This window comes from Balaenoptera acutorostrata, chromosome 15 (assembly GCF_949987535.1).
Source record: "Balaenoptera acutorostrata chromosome 15, mBalAcu1.1, whole genome shotgun sequence".
NCBI classification, from domain to species: Eukaryota; Metazoa; Chordata; class Mammalia; order Artiodactyla; family Balaenopteridae; genus Balaenoptera; species Balaenoptera acutorostrata.
The window spans coordinates 81,785,498-81,811,287 of NC_080078.1; the positions used below are offsets into that span (position 1 = coordinate 81,785,498).

At 42.4% G+C, this 25,790-nt stretch overlaps 1 protein-coding gene across 3 annotated transcripts in view; it reads right to left on the reverse strand.

Moving 5' to 3' along the window:
• BCAS1 (brain enriched myelin associated protein 1) overlaps positions 1–25,790 on the reverse strand; it is a 114,895-nt gene that overhangs the window by 25,478 nt on the left and 63,627 nt on the right. For 2 of the 3 annotated variants that reach the window (XM_007185279.2, XM_007185280.2), the window contains exons 5-9: positions 22,666–22,812; positions 21,557–21,601; positions 19,003–19,137; positions 12,331–12,507; positions 775–816 (exon numbers count right to left, since the gene is read on the reverse strand). In XM_007185279.2, the coding sequence (XP_007185341.2) occupies positions 775–816; positions 12,331–12,507; positions 19,003–19,137; positions 21,557–21,601; positions 22,666–22,812 (546 nt within the window). The remainder of the gene's footprint in view (positions 1–774; positions 817–12,330; positions 12,508–19,002; positions 19,138–21,556; positions 21,602–22,665; positions 22,813–25,790) is intronic. The other variant, XM_007185281.2, reaches the window with a different exon arrangement.

Consider the following 25,790-nt stretch of genomic DNA (forward strand, 5'->3'; position numbering starts at 1 on the left):
GATAACGATCTGTTTCTATCTTAAGGAGCTGTGAACATAGCCCACTTAGAACATTTTCCAAAGGCTGTACTTCTTTCAGAGCAGAAAGCTGCTGTTTTGCGTCTGAAACTCCTAGGGCCAGTTTATTCATCTCCCTGGAAGATGTTCTGGAAAGATACATTTTTGTGGTGTCTCACATGGAGCCATCTCCTTCAGACATGAATGTCTTGAAAGTTTTGACCATCACTCTTGGAAGTTAAAGGCCAAAAAGAGAGTGAGGCTCAACCTATGTCTGTCAAGTGTAGACCCACGCAGTTGGCTCTCCGAGACCAAGAGTCTCACAGCAACTACTGCAGCAATCTGCTCTCATGCCTGATGTAACTACCTGTCCTGGGTACCACCCACTGTTAGTGGAGAATCTAGGTTGCCATGGAGATAAAGGCGAAAGAGCAATCAAAGTAAGAGGAAGCAGAGGGTGCAGCATCACTGTCCCTTAAGGAAGTGGCAAGATGTTCTTATGTTTAGTAGACTCTTTCAGCCCCTAAATGGTAACAAATGCTAAAAATGCGTGCTCTGATTTTGCATTTTATTTGCATTGATTCAATGGGCTTTACCAATATTTATCCAAAGTTGTTCCCCCATGGTCCCTAATTACGTGAAAGGGAGAAAGAGTCTACAGCGGATGAATAACACTTGGAACATGCAAGGACCCAGGACCCCAGAGCTGACACGCCCAGTGGTCCGTCATGCCGGAGATGAGTATGGAATGATTCTATCATTTAATGCATAACTTACATTCTCCTCTGCACTTGTGGGAACTGAATCCTCTTTAACTGACTAAAGGGAAGATAAAAACAAAAGTAAGAGTCAGATTGTTACCAAAACCAGGGCTAACAGCTTTTGGGTGCCATTCTTGGACATTGCTTATGCGTACCTTGTTCCAAGAAGAAACGGAAGGAGCTTTACACAAATGTAAACAGTGTAAATTAAGTTATGTATTTTAAAATGTAACAAAGGAAAAATAAACATACAGATGCAGGCAGAATACAAATGGAATGAGGAGAAGGGATGCTACAGAAAACACAAACTACAGTCTTGGCTGTGGGCAAGTAACACGTTTGCCTTGACAGTTTCTGGTAGCTGATGAAAAGAGGGCTCTATGATTGGTCACACGATACAGTCACTGTTAGGTAAGATACATGAGCTGCTCAGGAAAATTCTGGTAACATGTCCAGAGAAATCCATCCCATGGTCCTCAGAGAGCAAGCAGTACTCAGCCTTACCCTGACAGTTGGGCAGTGGCCAGCAGCCGAAGCTCCATCTTACATCAGCCTTCGACATAGGCCAAGGTCACCATGCCAAAGTACAATCTGGTTAAAATACTTCTATGAAGGGCCAGAGGGCTGGGGTCCAACACACCCAGCTTCAAACCCTGTTAATTCCTGCAGTAATTCTGGCATCTACAGTCCTGCCCCAAATAGGAGAGGAGTTATCCAAATTCTATCAAAGGTCAATGTCCCAATCATTGTATCAGTTTGCCAAGCTCCAACTTGGGAGGTCATCTTTGCATATTTTTTGCAGTTGTTCTGAAGGATTTTTAGGTGGGTGGGTGGTGGTGTTTACAGACCACTTTGAGACTCACTTGACAGAGCTGGACTCTCTTCCCAGAAAAGCAAACATGAACAAAATATTTTGCAAATAATTTCAGGGTGTTCATAGACCCTTGCCTTTCTTTTGGATTCCAGGGTAAGAACTCTTATCTATGTTGATTTTGTTCCAAGTCCTGCCTTTATTTTTACCTTGAAAACATGTAGTGGGAGAGGAAGAAGGGACCTGACATTTGCAAATATATCTTCTTCATCTGGTGCTCTGCATACACCATGTCACTTAAAGTAGCCCCAAGTGGTCAGCATGATGATCTTCACTTACGTGACAAGAAACGGAAGTACAGAGAGGTGAAGTCACTTGTTCAGGATGGTACAACTAGAAAGTGGTGAAAATGGTTCCAAAAGCCAGGTTTTCCCCCTGCCGTGATAACTTGAAGGATCAGAATCACTCTGTGTGGGGCTTCCCTGGTGGCTCAGTGGTTAAGAATCCGCCTGCCAATGCAGGCGACATGGGTTTGAGCCCTGGTCTGGGAAGATCCCACATGCTGCAGAGCAAATAAGCCCGTGCGCCACAACTACTGAGCCCACGTGCCACAACTACTGAAGCCCCCGCACCTAGAGCCCGTGCTCCGCAACAAGAGAAGCCACCGCAATGAGAAGCCCGTGCACGGCAGCGAAGAGTAGCCCCTGCTCGCTATAACTAGAGAAAGCCCGCATGTAGCAACGAAGACCCAATGCAGCCAAAAATAAAATAAATAAAATACATAAATTTATTTTTTAAAAAAAGAATCACTTTGTGTGTGTGTGTGTGTGTGTGTGTGTGTGTGACTGTGTGGGCTTCTTTCTCCTCTACCAGACTTGCTCTCTCGCTAGATGAGATTGGACCATTTATTTTTGGACCATTTATTTTTCCTTATCTTCTCATACTGAAGCTTACCTGTGCACAAAATATGTCCCTAAAATGGACTGTGGGTTTTCTGGAAGCTTCTGATTGTCATAAAATTATAGCACACTCAGAAGTAATTGCAAGCAGTGTAGCTTTCTTGGAACTACACCCCTTCTCCCGAGACCACCTGGATGCTATTTAATCCTATGAAAAGGCAAAGAGTTAAATGATATTTTAAAAGCCAGGCCTCCTTAAACCTGACCCACAAAAGTTTCAGGAGTCAATATAGTGTCTACGTTAGGCTGAGAAAACCCTCCCACTACGTAAGAACAGCACTTTTAGGTTTTCAAGGCCTCTTTCCTGTGCCAGTTGGTTGTAAGGAGACTAGTTTGTGCTTTGGTTTCCTGTGTCTGGAGAGTTCTTGGCTGTTGACTGCTCACTGTTTTCTAGAGGAAACTGAGAACTGGGTGTAGGCGATGGTGCGGCGTGGAAGGAGCTATTCTGAGCGGTGATGTTTCCATCGTCTTTGTATGGCTTCAGACGTCCAGACGCTTCTGATGTTTCAAAAGTTGGCATTATAAGTACTGTCTGTTTCAAAAGAAATTACTATTTCCCACTTTAAAGTTCTACTACCCAGCAAAACACTCCTTATTTTGGGAATTAGCCCAGTGGAACATTTCTCAAACGTCAGTAATTTGCATACCATTTTCACGATTCTTGACCTGCCTGTGCACCATCTGTATTTACGTGATATTTTTCTTTAAGTTGACTATCTTTTTACTTAAACAAATATATATATTTTTTTTTTTTTTTAAATTTTTTTTTTTACTATTTTATTTTATTTATTTATTTATTTATGGCTGTGTTGGGTCTTCGTTTCTGTGCGAGGGCTTTCTCTAGTTGCTGCAAGCGGGGGCCACTCTTCATCGCGGTGCGCGGGCCTCTCACTATCGCGGCCTCTCTTGTTGCGGGGCACAGGCTCCAGACGCGCAGGCTCAGTAATTGTGGCTCACGGGCCCAGTTGCTCCGCGGCATGTGGGATCTTCCCAGACCAGGGCTTGAACCCGTGTCCCCTGCATTGGCAGGCGGATTCGCAACCACTGCGCCACCAGGGAAGCCCAACAAATATATTTTAAAAGAAAGCATCTTATCATTATCATGAATGTAATATCAACATCTTCCCTGTAACCAAAAGTATGTATCAAAACTACTGCAATGGGCTTCCCTGGTGGCGCAGTGGTTGAGAATCTGCCTGCTAATGCAGGGGACACGGGTTCGAGCCCTGGTCTGGGAAGATCCCACATGCCACGGAGCAGCTGGGCCCGTGAGCCACAACTACTGAGCCTGCGCGTCTGGAGCCTGTGCCCCGCAACGGGAGGGGCCGCAATAGTGAAAGGCCCGCGCACCGCGATGAAGAGCGGTCCCCACACCGCGATGAAGAGTGGCCCCCACTTGCCGCAACTAGAGAAAGCCCTCGCACGAACCGAAGACCCAACACAGTCAAAAATAAATAAATAAATAAATAAAGTAGCTATAAAATTAAAAAAAAAAAAAAAAAAAAAAAAAAACTACTGCAATGAATAAAACAAAAATGCTCATTAAATTCTAATTATTTTTAAGTTTTTGTTAAAAAGAGAGACCAGCAAGTGTTAGCACAGTAAAAAATGCCTATTAATATCACGAAGAGATTTTATAATTCAGGTCACCAAAGGAAACGGAGTAGAATGGCGAGAAGATAATTTAGCATTACGTGACTGATTAAATGTTTAGGGCTGTCTTCAAGAACCACTCAAAATCATTTTGCACATTTTTGTACATTTGCATACTGGCCTAAGGGCATAGCCTTCATGTTGGGGTGGCTGAAATCCAGTTAAAAGAAGGACCCAGAAATGGATAATGAGACGCCAGGTTCTTGTTGCCCTTTAGTGTTTGGCACATGTAAGAGAAAACCTGCTCAAAACCCAAGTCTAGAGCATCTTGGGCTATGGAGTCAGGTTCAAATTCACTGTTTTAGCTGTGCAACCTGGGGCCAGTCAACCACACCTCTCTGAGCCTCAGTTCACTTACTCAAAAGTGGGCTATTAGACTGTTACCAATCAGAGGGTTGTTCTAAGGAATAGATACAATAAAGCCTGTGAGGGAAAGTCATGGCTGAGGCAGAGCTGAGACTCACCTACGTCCGGTGGCTGGGGTCAGGCCACACAGCTCCTCCCGGTACGTATATGAAGACCTCCCATTCCATGGGCGTTGGAGACTCTGGAAGGTGTGTGTATGGTGGGAGGGACAACTTAAGCCATGTTTGCAATGAGGGGTCAGTTGTCTACAGTCTTTTCTAGAAGTCAGGGGGCATGGGAGGAGAAGAAATAAAGACTTTAAGAAAAGGACATCAGAAAGAGAACTCACCGATGGAAGTTAGGACTCCAGGCAAGCCGGCTACCTGCAGGGGGAGTTCTGGGTAGGATGCTGGTGGTTGGTGGACCAACTCAGCCCAGCTCAGCTACCCTCGAGTTGGGCGTGCACTGGGGAGAAAAGGGCTGCGTGGATGCCGAGGGTGGGTCTTGTTAAATGGTGTCACTCTGTGTCCCGAGCGGCTGCTCCCAGAGGTGAGCACCACACAGAAAGAGAGTTTTTTCCTACCGCTTTGCAAGTGGCAGGGGAACTATGGCAGGCTCGTGAGGACATCAGTGGGGCATCAGGTAAGTTGGTGTGGACCTTCTCCTTGGTGGCTCTGGTGACAGTGGTGTGGTTTGGGAGTAATCACCCAGTACAGACATATGGGGGCCTGGACTGATCTGTGATCACATTCTTAGATTCCTAGAACTATTTGAATGGGATGAGTAGGGGTGTGGATTGATGTGTTTCAGTCGATGAAAATTGCTGATGTTAATCTCATATGTGTAAAGCACTTAGCACAGTGCCCGCACATAGGATGTGTTCGATTAATGGAAGCGATTTTTGTGAATGCTGGGGAAAAGTGGCATAAATTAGGCCTACTTGACCTATTTAAGACTTTTCTTAGGGAACCCTCCTACATTGTTGATGGGAATGTAAATTGGTGCAGCCACTATGGAAAACAGTATGGAGGTTCCTCACAGAACTAAAAATAGAGTTGCCATATGATCCAGCAATCCTACTCCTGGGCATATATGTGGACAAAACTATAATTCAAAAAGATACATGCACCGCTATGTTCACAGCAGCACTACTCACAATAACCAAGACATGGAAACAGCCTAAATGTCCATTGACAGATGAATGGATAAAGAAGATGTGGTACATATATACAATGGAATACTACTCAGCCATAAAAAAGAATGAAATAATGCCATTTGCAGCAACGTGGATGGACCTTGAAATTATCATACTAAATGAAGTAAGTCAGAAAGAGAAAGACAAATACTATACATCACTCTTACATGGAGTCTAAAATATGACACAAATGAACTTATCAACAAAACAGATACAGACTCACAGACATAGAGAACAGACTTGTGGTTGCCAAGGAGGAAAGGGAGTGGGGGAGGATGGATTGGGAATTTGGAATTAGCAGATGCAAACTATTATATAGAGAATGGATAAACAACAAGGTCCTACTGTATAGCACAGGGAAATATATTTAATATCCTGTGATAAACCATAATGGAAAAGAATATGATAAAGAATGTATATATATGTATAACTGAATCACTTTGCTGTACAGCAGAAATTAACACAACATTGGAAATCAACTATACTTCAATAAAATATATTAAAAGAAACTTTTCTTGACTAATTCCATGTTGCTTTCAAAATTTCCTTATATCTGGCTCAGATATATGCTTGCTCCTGAATCCCTTACGAACGGATATTTTTAACACTGCTCTTAGGTTATACTGGGTTCCAGCATTGGAATGGGGTACAGGATGGTGTGGATCTCAGTTAAAATCGTGATGATCTGCTTCCTACAGGATAAGTGGCACATTGACCTTCGGAAAACAAAAATCCCAGGACATCCTAACTTCAGCCCATTGTGCCAGTATTTTGAGATCCTTATTGTTTATATTTTGGATTGCATTAATGAGCCCACCCAGCTTGTGAACTTGACAAATGCGCTTCACAGTTTATTGACCAAGTTACAAATAAAAACTCTGAATAAACAGGCCTGAGGCCAGATTCCAGAGGCCATCCCAAAGACAGTTTCTTGCATGTGGTTTTGATCCTCTAATAAATATTCTTTGTTGGCTTGCATCTACCCATCTTGTGAACATGCCTTAGATGCAACACTACAGAACTGAAGAAAAATAGTAATACTAACAAAGATAATAATAATGGTAACAACCCATATTATTGGGCTCTGCGTTAGGCAGCAGGTTAATTTTTTTATGTTAGTATTCCATGTCGGTCTTCAAAATGGAAGCAGATCTCCCCTAATTTCTAGGCCTCTGTTCCAATACCTATTAAATTTTGCTCTTATTCTAAAATAATACCTCCCTTTGAAGTTTGAGGTGTGTCTCTAATTCTCCTTCAAAGCTGACATCCTGGATCTCACATTTAATGTGTATCTGTAACCAGGATGGTTTCCACGTTCAATACACAACGACAGACAAAGACATCGGACAACTTTTTCCTTTTCTCCTCATCTTTTCCACACAGCAGAAAGACTATGAGCTGAGGACCCAGCAGAACCAGGTTCCAATTCATCATTTCCACTGCCAGCGAGTACGCTGTGATGGATGATCTCTGAGGATGAGGAGAGAAGACTAACTCTTCCACACTGGGAATATGTTCGGGAAAGGAATTTCAAAGACAGGAAGGAAAATCGGACGGCACAGCAACTCACTTCAAAGTGAATGAAAGAGAATGATTCTAAAGTGCAAGGTCGATTTCTGCAGACCAGAGGCGTTTATTAGGTCCTCAAGTCCTTCAGCCAGAGGAATATGATAAGGTGTGGGGCTGGTCAGGAACACACAGAGCGTGGGATTCTCTCATTCGAATCTCAAAACCAGGAACACTTCAATCTTTTTCAATAAACTGGACATCTGGCTGTTATCTGGCGAGTCTAAAAATTGTCCAATCTCATTAACAACAACAACAAAAATCCAGTTTGAAATCTAAAGGATCTTGTCTGGACATTTATATTGCCAAGAATAAGGATCTAAATAGCATATGTACTTATCATATAAACGTGATTAACAAGAGCTCCTCTCCTTTACAGAGCACATTTCAATTCTTAAAGGGATGTTTCTTTAAAATGCTGTCACACAGTAGCACTTAAGCCAGAAGACACCCTGTTGCTACCAAGTCTTCCAGAAGCACCATTTGGATCACATGACAGCCGTTCTGAGTTCACTGATTTCACGGTGGACCTAAGTAAGACTTTTTCTATCAAGTCTGGATATTTCATCCCATCTTTCAAGTGCTTCCATAATTGTCCAGCCCTGTGCCGGGCTTTCTAAGCCAGGATCCCCATGGATTCTGGGATCACACACAGGATTCTGTATTTGAAACAAATAACCCAGATGAGTCAAAGGAATTTTTAAGTTCTCTTAGTCTATTTTGACCTACACTGACTGCTCCCTTGTCTAAACAGCCGTAGCGTTTTTAACCTGGATTCCATGGATTAACACTGGATTCCACACTTGACTGTTTTGTAATGGAGCTTTCACTCACTGAATGCCACTCACTTTGCATTCATTTTCCAACTCAGTTCTCCCCCAAATCATGAAAGGTAGGTATCACCTCCTACTTTCAGAGCTGAGGAAAGTGAGGCTTGGAGGGTTTAAGTCTCTGCTCACATTCAGACAGCCAGTAACTGTCAGAGCCGAGATTTGACTATGTGTCTCTTTGGCTTCAGAATTCACATTATTTTTCTACTTCATCATTTGTCTCTCCCAAAGGAAAGCAGGAAAAAAGCTGTTTTGAATATGCTCCAAATGTATCATTTACTAATTGTGTGCAGGCACATACACATACACACACACGTGTGCATGCATGCATGTATATCCTATTCCTCCAAATGGATTTCAAGTGTTTGATGGTAGCAAATATGTCTTAGACTTGTTTTGTACCTCCAGTGCTGTTGGCAATAGAAGCCCCACGTGGGTTTTCAGATCATAACCAGAGATGTCATACTTGAAGAAATGAGGGTAACACCGTTCACTGAACACTTAGTATGTCTCAGATGCTCTCCGTGTAAATGATTGGATTCTCATAACAACACTGTGAGATAAACACAGTGCCTATTTTACAGATAAGAAAATAAAGGCTCTGAGTGGTCAAGTAATTTGCCCAAGGTTACATAGTCCCACCTTTCTGATTCTGGCTGTTACACAAACTCACCATCCCCAAGATTTTTTAAGATAATCTACTCCAATCTTTTTACTCAACAGAGGAGGAAAAAGAAACCCAAACAGAGTAAATAACTTTTGTGAGGTCACAGAGCAAATGGTATTCCAGTTAACCCTGAACAATCAAGGGCGCAGTTAGGCCATATAACTAGATTTAAACATTTTCTGGCAAGCACAACATAATTTGAAATTAATTTTCTCAAAGGTTATTTTTGTTTTTGTTTATAATAAGAACTACTTTAGCAATCAAGACTATAAATCAAAATAATGCATAGTTTCATACTGACAGCCTGTTAGGGGAAAAATTCATTTCTGATGTTCATAATTGCAAACTTCGAAATGTGTTTGTTTAAAAGCTTTTCAATTAAAAGAGAAGAAAGCGAGCTTAGGGTTAGTGAATGGAAATATCATCATTTTCTGTTGTTTCCCTTTGTTTGTTTTTCAAAATTTTTACTAGAATGGTTTTATAGCCAAAGCTTATTCTAATTTAAAGAAAAGAAAACAAAGACTTTCCTTTTGTTTCCTACTAGAAATAAGTTCCTTCATGAGAATGTAAGCTATCAGAGGGCAGCAATCTGTTCACTGATATTTTTTCAATGCCTAAAACGTAGCACACACACAACCCCCCAAAAAAATTAGCACAAAGAAAGTGATTAAAACTACTGTTGAATGAGTGACTCTCCCCTATTTCACTTCCATATAATCTATTCTTTCAGATTGGGTGAAAGAAGGAAAGACAAGATTTACAGGCGACTTTGTTTTTAGTTTCTCTTAACCTCATTGTTTTTATGATCTACTAAAGAAATAAAAGTCAGATAATGGTGAAAAAACAGTGAGACTGAAATAAATGAATAGATGAACGCCCAGTGGTCCTGACTTTTACTTTCAATGGAAAGAGCCGGAATTTCAAAGAGGAACCAACACATCCCTTATAGATGCCAAAGATAAGGAAAGATAAAGCATGTGAAGTTTAGAAGCCTCCCCAGACTGGATGGCACAGAAAGATGCAGAAGTGGACATGTTAGTGTCCCAACCCTCTGAGCACACAGGAAATAAATGACGGAAGGAGGGGGGACCACTCATCAGACGCTGTTGTGTGAACCACGGTGGTGGAGATGGTGGCGGGGAGGCGTTTACTGGCCCTATTTCATTTAATCCTCGCTCATTTCCATGGCATGGGTACTATTATCATTTGCATTTCACAAATGAGGAAACTGAGGCTCATGGAGGTGGATTGGGACTCAGAGTGGGGTCTGACTCTAAGCTTTTAACCCTGCATCAGTGTTCCGCCAACTTCAGTCATTTGCCGACCTCCAGTATAGTTCTGCCACGTTGTATGCACCATCTGTGACAGCCGTGGCCGTGTGCTGGTCACATTTCCCTGCAAGAAAGGCAGGCTTCGATTGCCACGCCTTCAGCATCCGCTACCGCGGAGATCTCCTCGCTGCTCCCCGGAAACGACTGAGCACAGAGGGTGCTGGGCTGGTCCTGCCCAGTGCAGGACTCCCCCCGGGGCCCGCTCTGCTCTGGGGGATTCCCCCCCCCCACCCGCCCGGCTCAGCACCACTGCCACCCTGAGGTCTTTCCAACCCTCTCCTCCTTCCCTCTCTCCCTGCACAGAGGTGTCAGCCCCTCCCTGGGGTCTGCAGCCTCTCGCCACCTACTCCTGCCCCCTTCCCTTTATCCTCCACAGTTTCCTCCGATAAATCTCCTGCACATCAATTCTGTCTTAGTGTCCGCTTCCTGGAGGACCCCGATTTACCGTTATTTACTTATTATCCGTACCATTAATTACATAACACTTTCCTTTTAATTGGATTACTATTTTAAACTAAATCTATATAGTCTCACCTTGACCAAAATATATGTTAAATCTTGAGTTTAATGTGCTAGTTTTATTTTTCCTAATACACTTTGAATATATGTATATATGGCTATTTAAGTAAAAATATTTGAATACGAGTCACTTAAGTCTCTCCCTTGCCGCCAATATATGGATGTAACTTTCTTGGAAATTTTTCCCTTCATTATATTGCTGATAAAATATTTTTGTAAAAAAAGATTGGTGAAGAAGGAAGATTAGAACAGAATGCCAAGTGACATCATCCCAAGTTTTCATTAAGTATTAAGAGTTTGTGTTCTGGGCAGAACCTAGAAGGGAGATTTCTGTACGAAAGAAAACAAACAGGAGAAAATTTCAGAAATCCAGCTGGATTCTGGACAAGAGCATAAACTAACAGCACAGCGGCATCTGTATTTATCACCTTCCTTGCACTGCGTGCCAAGTGGCATATGGATGTTTTGTTGAAATGGCTAAGTTAGATTCTTCCAGCTCTATTTCACACCTGCCCCCACCACCTCCCCCCGCCCCATCCCTGACTTCTTGCTCATCTTTTGGCCACATTTAAAACAGGCAAGAGTTCTGAACCTGTCTGGCAGCTGAGGTTTGCTCAGCAACGAGGATCAAGGAATAGCTCTCAGAATTACTCAGCCCCGCCCACCTCATTTCCTTGCTCGGCACCTTAATTCTACAAGGGAAAAGAATTCAGACAGCGGTTTGAATTTTCCTCTCACAGAGCACCTTGTGGGCTTGCCCTGGTGGTGAACTGATTGACAGACTGGTTTTCCGAAAGGAGATAGAGACCTTGGGGCTGCTGATGGCTGCTTCTATCTGGCTGGGGTAGGAGGGACAGAGAGCCCAGAGGCGGTTCATCTCGCCAGGCTGGGAGAGCTCAGAGAAAGCCAGGAGGAAACCAGAGTGACCCACATTTTATTATTTTCGTTCGTTTGTTTTGGAACTAAAAATATATTCACAAGTCTTAAATCTAAGGAAGACTGAAGATAAAAAAATGGCCAAAGATGCACCGTGAGCAAAACAACATTGATGTTAAATAAATATACTAACAGCCTCAAGCTGTTAAAGGGACAAAGAGAAATATTGTATTGTGATGAAAGGAACAATCTACCCAACGATCCAATTTTTAGGAAATGGGCAAAATTTATGAATAAACAATTCACAGAAAAACATTAATGGTTCTTAACACAGATAAAAAGGCACTCTACCTCATTCACAAACTATACGTAATTTAAAATTACACTTGAGTACCATTTTTCACTCTATAAGATTGGCGAGTATTAAGAAATTTGATAAAACGCTGTTGTCAAGGGTGTAGGATAATGTGCTCTCTTATACTGCTGGTGGGAGCATAACCTTTATGTAACCCACCATTTTAGAAAGAAATTGAAATCACGAAATACCATAACCCTCTGTCATGAACCGGATTAATTCCAAGAATGAAAAATTCTACTCGTTCATTTCCTTTTCTTTCCCACAAAACACATGCTTCTAACACGATAGGCATTTCATTTTTCCCGGGGGTGAGTTAGAAGTCTTCAACTCAATGGCAAGTTGAGTCATTTTGGAGAACAAGAAACTCCATGCATTGCTGAATACATCAGTTGGCCCAACAGAAACCATATCTCAAGTCATCCTAGCCCCACGGACTCTCCAAATCTTGAAACTAGGACTTACCTTTTTCCAGAACAGTTTGCCCAGAGGCAGAGAGGTGGGGCCCCCCTTTTCCTTGGCACCTTCCTTTGCTATTTCAGTGGATGTAGAATTCTTGGCAGCCCCTTGGGGCTCCTGGGGTGTAACATTGCCTTTGTCTGACTTGAGGTCGGCTGAAGTGGCGGGTGACTTTTCGGCACCCTGTAAGAGTTTAAAAAAATTAAAATGATCTCAGGATTTCAAAAGCAAAAGATCTCTTTTTTACAAATATGGACTGGGGTTATGCATGTTAAGTGTCTTCTTCATAATTTTCTGTATTTTCCAAATATTCTACATGAATGTGGATTTGTGTTAAAATCTTGGAAAAAGATCAAGCCATAGTCCTTTTGCAGAAAAAAAAATATAGAAACATTATGTAACATGTTTATGTAAGTAACGCATTAGGACTCAAAGTGATTGGAAGAGGCACTTGGCTGTTAGAATGTTAGGTCGTGTTGAGGACCCTGGTCTTCTTTCGACCATGGTCATGGCAGTAAAAATAGTCTGAACGTGCACCTTCAATACACACGTATTTGTTTACATGATAAAGATGTATTTGTTCTACTAATCCAAATTTGAAATGAAAGATGGGTTCCAATAAATATACTTCTAAAGAGAAGTGCTGAAGTTTTCCTCTCACACTCTGCTTCAGAGATTACTATAGTGATCTACAGTCTACAAAGGTTAGTCTATAAAGATCTATAGATCTATAGTCTATAGAGTTTGTGTAAGGAACTCAGGGAAGAGGTTTGAGTTTGAAAAGCATCCACAACCCCCATTTCTTCACTTTTAGATGCAGCTTCCACATCTAAATTAGATGTGACTGGATGGATTGTAATTGATATAAAGCTCCAAATGCTATTCACTCAGTCCCTATTCTCTTTCTTCCCCCCACCTTCTCTCCACGCCACCGCCCCCCATCTCTCCCCACTCTGAGCGGCCAGGCTGAGATCCAGTTCCGGGGCATCTGATCTCTTCAGTGACTGGGCTGTTACTTCCATGCTCTGCCACCTCCTGACTCATGGGACAAAGGAAGAGTTAGGAGAATTACAGTCTCCATTTATCTCGACGTGAGTGAACACTGCATTAAAATTTTTAACACTGGGGTCACCTGACCTAACCTCGTCATCTTAAGCATCTTCATTTTAATGATTCTTGGTCCAGGGACTTGTGACACAACCCTTTAAATTCCCAGGGAGGTCAGATCTTTGACTACATTTTCTGAATAAAAGAAAAAAAAATCTGGCAGTAAAAACAGGGTGTGGAAAAATTCAGGACGTTTCAGAGTATTTCTGATGTTGGAAAGAGTCTTAGGGACCACCTAATCGAATGCCCGAATTTTCAGGGATGGGGAAATTGAGGTCTACGATCTGCCCTACACTAACCAGGGGCACAGTCTGGTCTCAGATCCAGACTTCTGGCTCCTATCTGGCGCTCTTTCCACACTGCACGTTGCCCCTCCAAAGGGAGTTCACAAATAATGTGAACTTTACTATCTGATGTAAGACACAGTATCTTCTGTGCTGACTTTTTTGATACTAAGAGGGAGTCATTTACTGAACAGATTCTATGTTCGAATCAGGAGCTACAGGGCCAATGTATAGAAATGACTTTTGTGATAGGTGATCCTGGAATAATCCCAGTTCCATTTAAAAATGTATAAAACCGCATAATGCTAGGGTTTAAAATAACCTCTGCCTTGTATCAACAGTGCAGTCAAAATGGCTGAGCTCAGACGGTTCTGCATTTATGCATGTTCCAAATGGTCTCGGACACCTGGTGCTGTTTTAGCTCTAAATGGTAATTAAATTAACAAGCACTGGTTGAAGGGGAAGTGCCCTCCACCAACTAGCTTGCTTGCTTTTCCAGAAAATAGGAGGAAGGTATTATGATTTATTCATTTACTCATAAAAAATGCATCGACTGCCTTCTATGACCTGTGATGGGTACTGAGTGCTGGGGTTACACGTCCTCATGGAGAGAGAGAGACACCAAACAAATAATTCCACAAACATATGTAAAATTTCAACTATGATAAGTGTTGTGGGGTGGAGGGAAGGATTTGGTGCTAAAAAAAAAAAAAAAAAGGCTAAACTAGGGAATTAGATCCATCATGGCAATCAGGAAGGCTTGATAGAGAACGGGATGCTGTACCATGACCTGAAGGGTGACTAGAAATTAGCTGGAGGAGGGAGGAGAGGCACACCAGGCACAGGGCACTACGTGCTCTCAGAGCCCTCGGAAAGCATCAAAGAGCCGTGACGGAAGCAGGAAGCAAAGGAGTAGCCAGGCGTGGGTCCCCAACACCAACTCCCCTTCTGCTTTCTTGGGAAAATCCCCACTTGCTCAAGGGGTCCATGTTAGACCAAGAATCTGGGGGGTGAGGCTGACCTCACTTCTATCTCTAAGAAAGGGCTCTTGTTGGCTTAAGTAAACCATCCAACCTGCTCTTGTCATTACAGTAGATGCTCCATTGCTCCACACTGCTTTGATTTAAATTCTGCTGCTTTGCTTTCTATACTTAGAGATGCCGTGTTACCTGACCAGCTCCTGGATACCCCTTCATATGTGCTCAGCCTACTCAGCCAAAGCCACGTGGGGGTTACCGAAAAAAGCTAGTTCTGGAGTTCCAGAATTCTACCAGGACAGGTCTAGTTTGCTTAGCCCATCACACACCTCTGGTTTGGCTGGTTTTACCCTTTCCTTTTGTTCCCCTCAGCCTCCTCTCTCTCTCAGCCTCTTGAAGAGGGACTAGGGTCCAAGGAGACTAGGCACAGAGATAGCCAACTTTTAACTCTGATTTAATAATAACAATAAAAGGTACCAGTGCCAGGCACCGTTTTAAGCAATTGAATGTTCTAACAACAGTCCTATGAGGAAGGAACTAATTGTTATGTCCATTTTATAGTTAGGGAAATTTTGGTCCCAGGTGGTTAAATAACTTGCCTGTGATTGCACTTACAAGGCGACAGAGTTGGCATCTGAATCCAGGGAGTCTGATACCCAAACCCAGACTCTGAATAGCTACTCTGTCTACACTGCTTCCAACAGACCAAGGTCTCCCCACTCCACGTGCTGTTGTGCCCATCAGGGGATGGAACCGTCTACGCCATACGCATTCTCAGCCACGGCAATCTTAACTCCACGTGGGGGAAAGTTGGGGGGTGAGATTGCTTTTGTTCTTGGGGTGGTGTGTTATGGGCAATTTTTAGATGTTTATATTGCCTATGGCCCTACTAAGGGCCACAGTACATCAACAGATAAACAGTGTAGCTGTTGTACTAAAATTCCATGGGGAGAAGGGCAATTAGGGAGAAAATATCTAAAGAAGCTTCATGGTGGGGGGGTGATAATAGGAAAAAGGTTGAGAAACACATCTATACTGATCAGTTTTGTTGGGAAATGGCCAATTGTCTTTGCCCTGGGAAGATACCCTGAGATCTTCAAAAAACATGACAAGGACATGACTCTATCATATGTATAGTAATATAATATAACGAATATATCTGTGTAACTGTTGAGTATGCATCTCTCTGGCCAGAGTATGAGTTCTGTGAAGGTAAGAGCTGTTATGTCTTAGTCACCATTACATTCCTACCTCCCGTCAGACCCAGTGTCTGGCTCAAAACAGGCATTAAATAAACAACAAATTAATTTTACGAGAGGGGCCACAGAGAGCTACCCACATGGCATCCTGCCATGTCATGCTTCCGTCCACCCACCCCCTCCTTACAGGGCTGTGGAGTCGCACACCCCATTAGTCATCCTCTCCCTGCCTACTCATCTCCTCGCTTCCCAGAGAAGTGCCCCAAATGGTGTTCTGCCAGCATCCACCGAATTCATACTCTTTGTCTGCATTACGGAGGAGACTACGAAAATTCTATCCATGTTTTCTGGAGACAATCCCCTGAGTAGGGTTGCCAGATTTAGCAAATAACAGTGAGACTATAGGATGTCCTGTTAAATCTGAATTTCAGATCAACAAAGAATAATTTTTTTGCATAAGGATATCCCAAATATTGCCTGGGACATAACTTAGATTTATATTCAAAAATTATTTGCTGTGTATCTGAAATTTGAATTTAACTGGGTACTATTTATCTGGCAACCCTACCCATGAAATTCTAATGTATTAGATCTGGAGACTGCGTATCAGATGACCTTACCTTCTTCCACAAGAAGTTTTCATCATTTTCACATTTGAGTGTGGGAGAGGGCATGTGTTAGTAAGATGGAAACATTGTACCAAGAACCAAAAAACAATGAATGTGCGGCATAAGCTTATGAACCCTATGAGGTAGCTGCTAATATTTTAGCTGCCTTAACGGAGAGGGTGGGCATTGAGCAAACCTGAGTGGGGAGGGGAACATTTCTGGGCGTGGCAAAGACATTCTAAAACAATGTCCTGCTTTGTGTGTATGTGTCATGTCCAACGTTTGAAGGTCGTGTGAAAAGGTTTTATTCTGAGGAATTGCATGTGATTAAGCCAAGAAAAAATAAAATTCAGATTCAGCAAAGAAACGCTGACACCCTTATTATTTATAAAAATAAACTTATTTCATTGATTAACGTCAGCCTTTCCTCCTCTTTGAAACTAAGCAAATTCTTTTTATAGGAAGGAACATTGACATACAAAGAAATGAACCGAGGAGTTAACCAGAATTGGTAACCACTGTATTTTTTTTTTAAGAGCAAAACTAGAAGATAACGTTTTATCCTTGAATTTGCTTGGATGTCTTCTTTTCTGTCCTTGATCACACTGAAATCAAGGAGGATGAGTATCACACCTCCCATAATCATGCAACAAGGTTCAATGATGGACTCTGGCTGGCCAATTTTAATGGCCCTGTTTTCCTATCTTTTTGGACGACAGAACAACCAATTGAGGAAAAGAAAAACACTGTCCTAGGCATGAAGGTAAAAGCCAATGAGATCTACCACACTGCTGTATAAATGAGAATTAAGAACATCTGGGAATTGTCTCCTTACTTTACGTTGACGTAAAAAAATAGACCGAATGTAACTCAAGGCAAAACCTTAGGTCTGCGTTACAGAATCCCAGAAAGCGTCGTTTCTTCCCCGTCATCCCAGTGGTTTTTAGAATCCTCTCCTACCCCAAAAGTCAACTCAGTTGGCAGGATGTGAAGCCAACAATTTGGGGAAGCCCCAGGAATACTGAACTTGGGTGGTCCACTTATGGGAGGGGAGAGGTTCTGGAGGCATGAAATGAATGTCGTGATGAGACGCAGATCTGCGGGGGTCGGGGGAGGGGGAGTCATAGCGTCTTAAACTTTCAAGGCCCCCTACTCACCAAAGCACCCTGTGGGAATTCAGCTAGATTCCTTTTTACCAGATCCATGACACATTTCACTAGCAGTTACCAAACTGTCGCCCACATACAGTGGTACCACTTTTTAATGTTCCCTCCCCCATTGCAATATCTCTCATCCACCTCCTTGTCTCGTTACAGAACAAAATAACCCTGTATAGAAATCGAAGGGTGGCTTCATAACATAATTTGTTTATGCAAATATAGATTCTGCTGGGAGAGCTTTCTATGGAGCTTTTATTTGCATACACAATCCTGGGACTATAACATCCAGCTGGGGAAGTTTTTCAAATAAGTTCATTCAATTTAGTGGAGAATGGTGGATATTTTAAACAAATTTAGAAGCATGCTGGCCCAAGTCAGGGATCCTTTTAATTGATGGCTTCAGACAAATACTGTCATTTTCTTAGACATTAGAAGAGTGAAATCTCCAAAACTCACTTCTCTGTTGTCTTTACTTCCCAAGAACGTAGAGACAGAACTTGCTCTGCCTTCATTCATTGTTTTGTTCTGCCTGGGCTTCCATTTGGGTTCAGTATAAGTTTAGTTAATACAGGGAAGAGATGGAACAGACCACAGGAAGATAGAATTGTTATCTTGAGGTTAGAAGAGCATTTCCCAAAGGATAGCAAGCATACCATTGGTGGGATCAGAGATGGCCTTAGATTGTGCTATGATATTAAATAATATTAAAATTGTGAAAATACTTTTCCTTTTTCAATTCTCATCTTTCTAAGACCATTCAGGGGAAAATCTCAGTCTGATGCTGGTAGGGAAATCTTTAACATTTCCCTACCGCTGGCTAATTGCCTTTTCATAAAGCTAGAAAGGGCAATAGATTCAGAGCTTAACACAAGCGAGACAGCTAGAATGTAATCTCTTTTTTTATTGCCCATATAATGGTACATTCCTCTTATGAAAAATGATCTGCTTTTCCAAGTGTGATGTAATACAAAGTTTCTTTTACAGATATCTTTAAATAGGAAGTGAGTCAATTTCAATATAAAAATATCAAGTAAATAGTGGTATATCTGCCAAAAACGATGAAGGTGGTATGCAAACATTCAACATTTGGGAAACACTAGGTTAAAAGAGTAATCTCAGAACCCTGGTCCACACTAGGAAAGTAGTCTGAGATGTTTACAATTATGGGGACTTAAAATCTCTGAAATTTGATTCACATAGTACTTAATTCCCCTCTAATGATTTCTACCACCCAAGGCTCTGTCTTCACTGAAGTGGAGCTGGCTGGATACAGGATGGGCACATGTGTCATGTGGTGAAGACCAGGGTTCTTATTTTTCCTCCTAGTTTAACAAGATACAGACCTTATGCCTAAAGAATTTTCTAAAGGCGAGTCCTAGCCTGGGGCTATGCAGATGCTTTTTCTTGGTGCCTTTAGCCTGGATCTCGGATGTCTTCTGCCCAGCTTGTCCATCACAGGCACTTTCTGTTTTAGATGCCTTTTGGGCAACAGCAGTCACAGCTTAGAACTTTGTTTTTAAACAGAATGCATTTTTTTTTTCTGTTGTTTTTAAGTGCAGTAATCCACTTTGTCAATTAGCTGCTGGTGTATCACCCCCATCTCCCAATCACAAGACATCATGTGAATGCTTATCTTTTTCAAACTCTCAAAGACGATTTGTTAAAGTGCAAATTCACAGTCTATCTCAGGTACATGTTGATTTTCAACACGGCAACCTATTTAAATGACCCAGATTAATGCAGCTCCATTTGCTAAAGACAATGACAAGATATTTAAGCTTTGTCTACAGGACATGTAATATCCAGGTGAAAAAATTTAAAAAATAAACAAGATAATGCAGTCCCTACCCGATGATTTTTAAAAATCTAAATGCTATTGCCACGTGAAACAGAAGAAAAAATACCTGAAGACAAGCAATTTATTTTTGCATCCTGGAGTCAAGCACTGCCACTAAATGGCTTTCATTCTCAAACTGATCTCCTCTTTTTCCGTATTAGAAACTTCAGGGAAGCAGGATCACCCACAAAAATTTCAACTGACTTCTAGATGGGCAGATCTCCTGGGCAAAAGATGCTTCTAGAGTGAGTCAGTCCACTGAGCCAAAGTGAGGGGAAATTGGAACCAACATAGCCCAGCTACAACCATTCAGAATTGTTGACTCAAGTCACAAATGGCAGGGGATTTTGTGTGGGCAGCAGTGGAGTGTGCTAAAAATTGCCCAGGGCCAAATAAGAAGACGGACAAAAGTGTTGACGTTTCAAAAGCATGAATCCAAGAACTTCAGTAGAAAAGATGTCAAGAAGGCAGGTATGAGAACCAGGTTGGTAGAAAGAGGTCTGTTTGTGGGCAACACGGACAACCTACATTCACAAAACCCGCTTTTGAGATCCAGTTCCATCAGCAATGAGCGCATAGCTCTCTGGGCAGGGCCATGAGATTTTACCACTAGGTACTTTCAGCTCGGACCACATTCTGGGTGGGGGAAGAGTCTTGATGCGTGAGCAGCTAAAGGGAGTGAGGGCATCAGGTCACTCGGGAAGCCACACAACACACCCACATACCCCACTGTTTATAGCCTATTGTGCTGACTATGTGATTTCCAACAATGCAAGACACAGAACCCAAAGAGAAACATTTGGACCCAACCATTCATTGAACTTGACCCTAGATGCCTTGTAGCAAATAAATAACCTTATAGGAAAATGCACGTAGATACCTCAGATATATCTTTTTTTCAATGGAAGAAGAAAATTCTAGAGGAACCAATCAGTACAGTACAGATGTAATCCTGGTGTTCAGTCTGTCCTGCTGTGATTATGGAAATAGGGATCACCTACATTTGAATAGAGCTCCATGGTTTACCAGGCACTATCACACCTTCATTCAGTCCTGGGGTTGGGGAGGTAGAATTTTTATTGCCCCAGTTTTAGAGATGTGGAAATTTGGGTTCAGACAGGTTAGGATCACACAGCTATCAAGTAGCAGGACTGCGGCTCGAACACAGGTCTTCTGAGACAAATTCTAGGATCCTTTTCACAACTTAGCCCCTTCAAATATGGGGAGCAGATATACCGGGTTGGCCAAGCCATTTGTTTGGTCCCAGTGCCTTTCAAAGCACTTTCAGTTATCAAAAGGAGGATACGAGACATTTATCTGTCTCCAAGTTAAATTTCCCTCACAATTCCCGTGAAATTTAAACCACGTGTTCTACGAAAGGAAATCGGTTCTCTCAAGTGCAAAGGGAAAACACCTCTAGAAAGTAGTCATTCCAAACAAAATGTACTTTGAGGGGAACTGGCTGAATTTCTAGGATGACAGTGGAAAAGCACACACTCTCCAGGGCGTCCTAACCCCTCTACATGTTCCTTCATTTGGCAAGTGTCGACTGGTGACTATTTCATGCCACCAAGCAACTGCTGTTGCAGTGGAGACTAACTTTTTTCAAATTACATGAAATACAAAGCAAGACATATTTTTTAAAAACCAAAATCTAGCAGCTCACATCTGCTTTAAATTGAGTCTCACGACTTTTGCATTTCCAGTGGCTAACTTTTACCATATTCCCTGGGTCTCTCTACACACAACTAAAAAGACTAAGATGATATATAATTATTAGTATTCTGTTCTTATTCTCTGTAAGAAATTGGTTTTTATGACATTATTTAGCCAGAATTGGCACATATTTCAAGCTTCCCACCAAAATTTTCATTAAAATACCATTACTGTAAGTGGAACATTTTAAAGACAATCTAACAGCACTATTAAATTGCTAAATATGTATATATCTGTGTATGTATATCACACGCACACAAAATTCAAAAAACAAAGAAGCATACATAAATTCAAATCCAATTCTACACACAAACCCAAACCCAAACACACTTCAAATGACCTACCGTGTCTTCCAGATCTTTTTTTGTTTCAGCTTTGTTAGGCGAAACCTTAAAAGTTTGAGAAAAACCAAATGTTAAAAACCATAGCTCTGTAGGGTGTTTCTCTTTCTTTCTTTTTTTTTTTTTTTTTTTTTTTGCTGTGCTGTGCGTCTTGCAGGATTTTAGTTCCCCGACCAGGGACTGAACCTGGGCCCCGGCAGTGAAAGTGCCGAGTCCTAACCGCTGCACCACCAGGGAATTCCCTATTTCGTATTTTTATTTAGGGTGGTCCACTTCACTCTACAAGTAAGGAATGTAATGAGAAGTCCTTTTAATTTAGTAGAAACCCATGGACTTCTGGGTAATACCTAAGTATACATAAGTTAACAAAGTTAATATTTTATAATGAAACGCATCAGATCTTATACATTCACTAAGAGCTTGACCACGTTCAAAACTGTCTCCTGGATGGCTACACACTTTCCAACAAGTCCACCACTAATCCAAACAACTGTACAACCCTTTGGTGTTTGTGGCACATTCGGTTGACTTTTTCTGTTTTATCTTTTGAAGTTGGTCTTGGTCTTTGGGAATAGCCCAAACACTTGGAGCTGTCTGTTTAATTATGCATTCACTCATTCAGCCCTTTTTTGAGTGTCTGGCAGGTGCCAAGCTGCGGGGTCTGAAGAGTCAGACAGGAGCAAGCAATGCAAGATGTGGGTCCCTGCCTCCACCCAGTCAAATGGGAGCTTTAGATGTAACAAGATAGAAAGTGATTTCTACAGTTTTATTTGCCATTTGAGTAGCAAAAATGCTTTGATAGGTCAGCAACTCAGGGAAGTATTTTCCAATTATTTTTATGATCAATGAGCAAAAGATATCCAATTGTGGTAGCGTTCTACTACCACATAGCTCATGTCGTATAGTTAATCTCACAGTTCCCAGCAACTAAAGACTCCTTCACTGAAAGCCAATTCCCTTACGAAGCACACCTTGTCCCTGTTCTCCAATGCCGCAGCTGCATCAAGCCGTTTAGAGCAATAACATTCAAGTATGCATCATTCTTAGATCTAACAAAACTTTCGAGCAATAGAATTGAGGAACAGAATAGAAAAGGAGATGAAACTGCTTACCAGAGTTTTAAAGAAGCTCATGATGGAATTATTATTCTCTGTCTGGGGGTCCTCCTTTGCAATCTCCAGTTCTTCAGGGACCCCGGGGACAGAGCAACTCACAGTTGGGATTTCCTGTCCTTCTTTTCCCGTGCCGTCAGCTATGTCCTAGGAACAAGACAGAGTTTTCATGGTTGCAACTTGTTGAATGTGGACTCTCAAAGTAATATTTTTGCTTCGCGCCCCTGTCTGCCTTACCCCCTAATTCCAGCCATACTTCTTCTGCCCACGGGGGTGTAGAACAATCAGGAGCTTATGAGAGTCACTCTTCCTTCCCCGCCCCCTCTTTCTAACATAATCAGCATTTGCAGTTAGTTGGAGGGACATTGTTTGGAGCCAGAGGCTAACAAACACAGCAGTGCACGTTGCATCCCAAACAAAAACCCTTTTTTCCCAATTCTGCACAGAGGTTATGTATGATGCCAATATTTTGTGGTCTTCCAGTTTAATCGTGGAAGATGCCTCTATTTGATTTTCCACAATCCCCGCAGTGGTGAATTGTATCAACTGAAAAAAAAAGTACTGATATTTTAAAATAATAATTCCGCTTTCAGGATCTGGGAGCTAATTGTGCGAAGGATGTGCTATTGGGACGGATTTTCCTCTCTAACTCACCCAGGAGGGTGGGATGCATGCTGAATATCCTTTTTTCACGTTCACTCCCATGACCTTGGGCCAAGCCAGGTTACCTCAAACCCATTCATTCTTCAGGCTCGGGCTCAAGTTTACTTTCTCCATTGAAGTCTTTCTGGGTCACAGCACCCATGGAACCTATTCCCTTCTCTGAGTTTCTAGACCACCTCCTCCTGCACACTCACTTGGCACGTGGGTTACCCTAATGCCAAGGACTGGGCCAGAATAGCCTGCATTAAAAACGGGGTTATTGTAGAACGGCGGGTAAAAATGCATAAACACACTTTGGTGAATATTTTAAAAAGTAATAATAATGCTTGTATCCCACAGGGTTTCCCTCAGCCCCAGCACTCCCTCTCAATGGAGCAGTGCTTCTTGTGAAATGCCTCTTAAAGAGCTGGAACCTCATAAAGCCCAACGCAGATAGAAGCCACTGCCTTAACAAGCTTCTCGGCTTTTCTAGTTAATTCCAGGCAAAATGTGTTTTACTTGGGAAGAGATGAACTTTTAAACAGGTTCTAATATAACTTACTGTTCATATTAGAATAGAACTCTAATGAGTGGAACTTTTTATAATTCCTAGGTATAATTCGGATCCAGGTTGTTAAGTAGGTTGATAAGGAGGATGGCTGAAAAGTTTGTTTATAGCAGATGAGTGTGGTATACCTACAGGGGTGGTGATTTTACTTTAGGTGGTGCATACACATGCACACATACACGTGCACATACACGCACGAGGTTATTCTTTAAAAGTGCTTTTTGGAAAGATATTTCTTTGGTACAATGGATATTTTTGCTTGGATGAAGTTGAGTAGAAAATTTTTAGATAAAATGTTAAATTAAAAATATTACATAAATCAGGACTCCCCTGGTGGCGCAGTGGTTAAGAATCCACCTGCCAATGCAGGGGACATGGGTTTGAGCCCTAGTCTGGGAAGATCCCACATGCCGTGGAACAACTAAGCCCATGCGCCACAACTACTGAGCCTGCGCTCTAGAGTCCGCGAGCCACAACTACTGAGCCTGTGTGCCACAACTACTGAAGCCCGCACGCCTAGAGCCCGTGCTCCACAACAAGAGAAGCCACCGCAATGAGAAGCCCACGCACCGCAACGAAGAGCAGCCCCCGCTTGCCGCAACTAGAGAAAGCCTGCGCGCAGCAACGAAGACCCAACGCAGCCAAAAATAAATAAATTAATTAATTAATTTAAAAAATATTACATAAATCATCAAGCAGGTGTTTGGAACATGAGCCATTATGAAAGTGGTACCAGGACTAAATCTAATGGAGAGGTGCCCCACTAGGCCTGATGGAGCTATTGCCTAGGAAAAAGTTATTTATTTCCAACCGCTCATTTACTCACCTTCACTCAATAACTTGATGGGGGAATTCTGACCATGCACAAGCTGTATAGAGGCAACATGACATTAGCACCGGCTCCGGAGCCAGCCCGCCCAGACTCCACTCTCTGCTCCATCCTTCACACCAGTGCGATCCTGGGCCTGTTCCCTGACATCTGTGCCCGGGTTTGCTCATTTGTAAAAGGGTTATCAGTAGCACCTGCCTCTCAGAGTTGTCGGGGTGTAAATGGGACAATCCATCGACAGGATTTAGCATGGTGTGTAGCACATAGTAAACATGCAATGAATGCTAGCTATTATTATCATTATTGTTACTATCATAGTTTAAGTTACTGAGCCTTGTTCTGAGCCCAGTGAGATTAACAAAAATGAATCAGACACGTTCCTCTCTCGAGATGCTTACAGTCTCACAGTGGATAAAGGGCAGCAGAGAGGGATAAGTACTCGGATAAAAAGATAAAAGAATTCCACTAGCCCATTTAGCCCTGCACAGCGTTTTCAACCAGTATTAATGCCCAGACGCCACCTGGACCAATTCGATCAGAATGTCTGGAGGTGAGGCTCAGGCATCAATATTTTTAGAGCCCCTGGGTGATTCCAACGTGCACCAAGGTTGAGAACAGCTGAACTAGAGGGACAACGAAGATTTGAAGATGAGGCAGCGTCTGCCCTCGGCCCTGGAGCCTGAGCTACAGGTCGACATACGGAGGTGGGGGAAGGATGGGGTGGTGAGGAATTTCAGACAGAGGAAAGGGCACGAAAAACATGTAGAAAAGGATGAGGTGGGGATGGGGGTGGGAAGGGTTTCAGGGGTAGATTGTTCAGTTCAACTGAGATACAGATAAAGGCAAGGTGGTTAGAGAAGACCACCGTGAGTCACACTGAGCTTCCTCTCAATCTGCTGAGCGGCAGCTTATAAAGTAGGCGCTTTCTAGGTGGAAGGTTTCTGGGCTGGGGGTGCAGTATGGGGCAAAGAGCCCCAGTAGCAGAAGAAGCAGTCGAGAGCTCCACTGGGGAACTTCGAGGTGGAGAAGGCCCCACCTATGACCCGGAGCCAGACCTCATTTGGGTGCCCATGACAGAAAAGATAC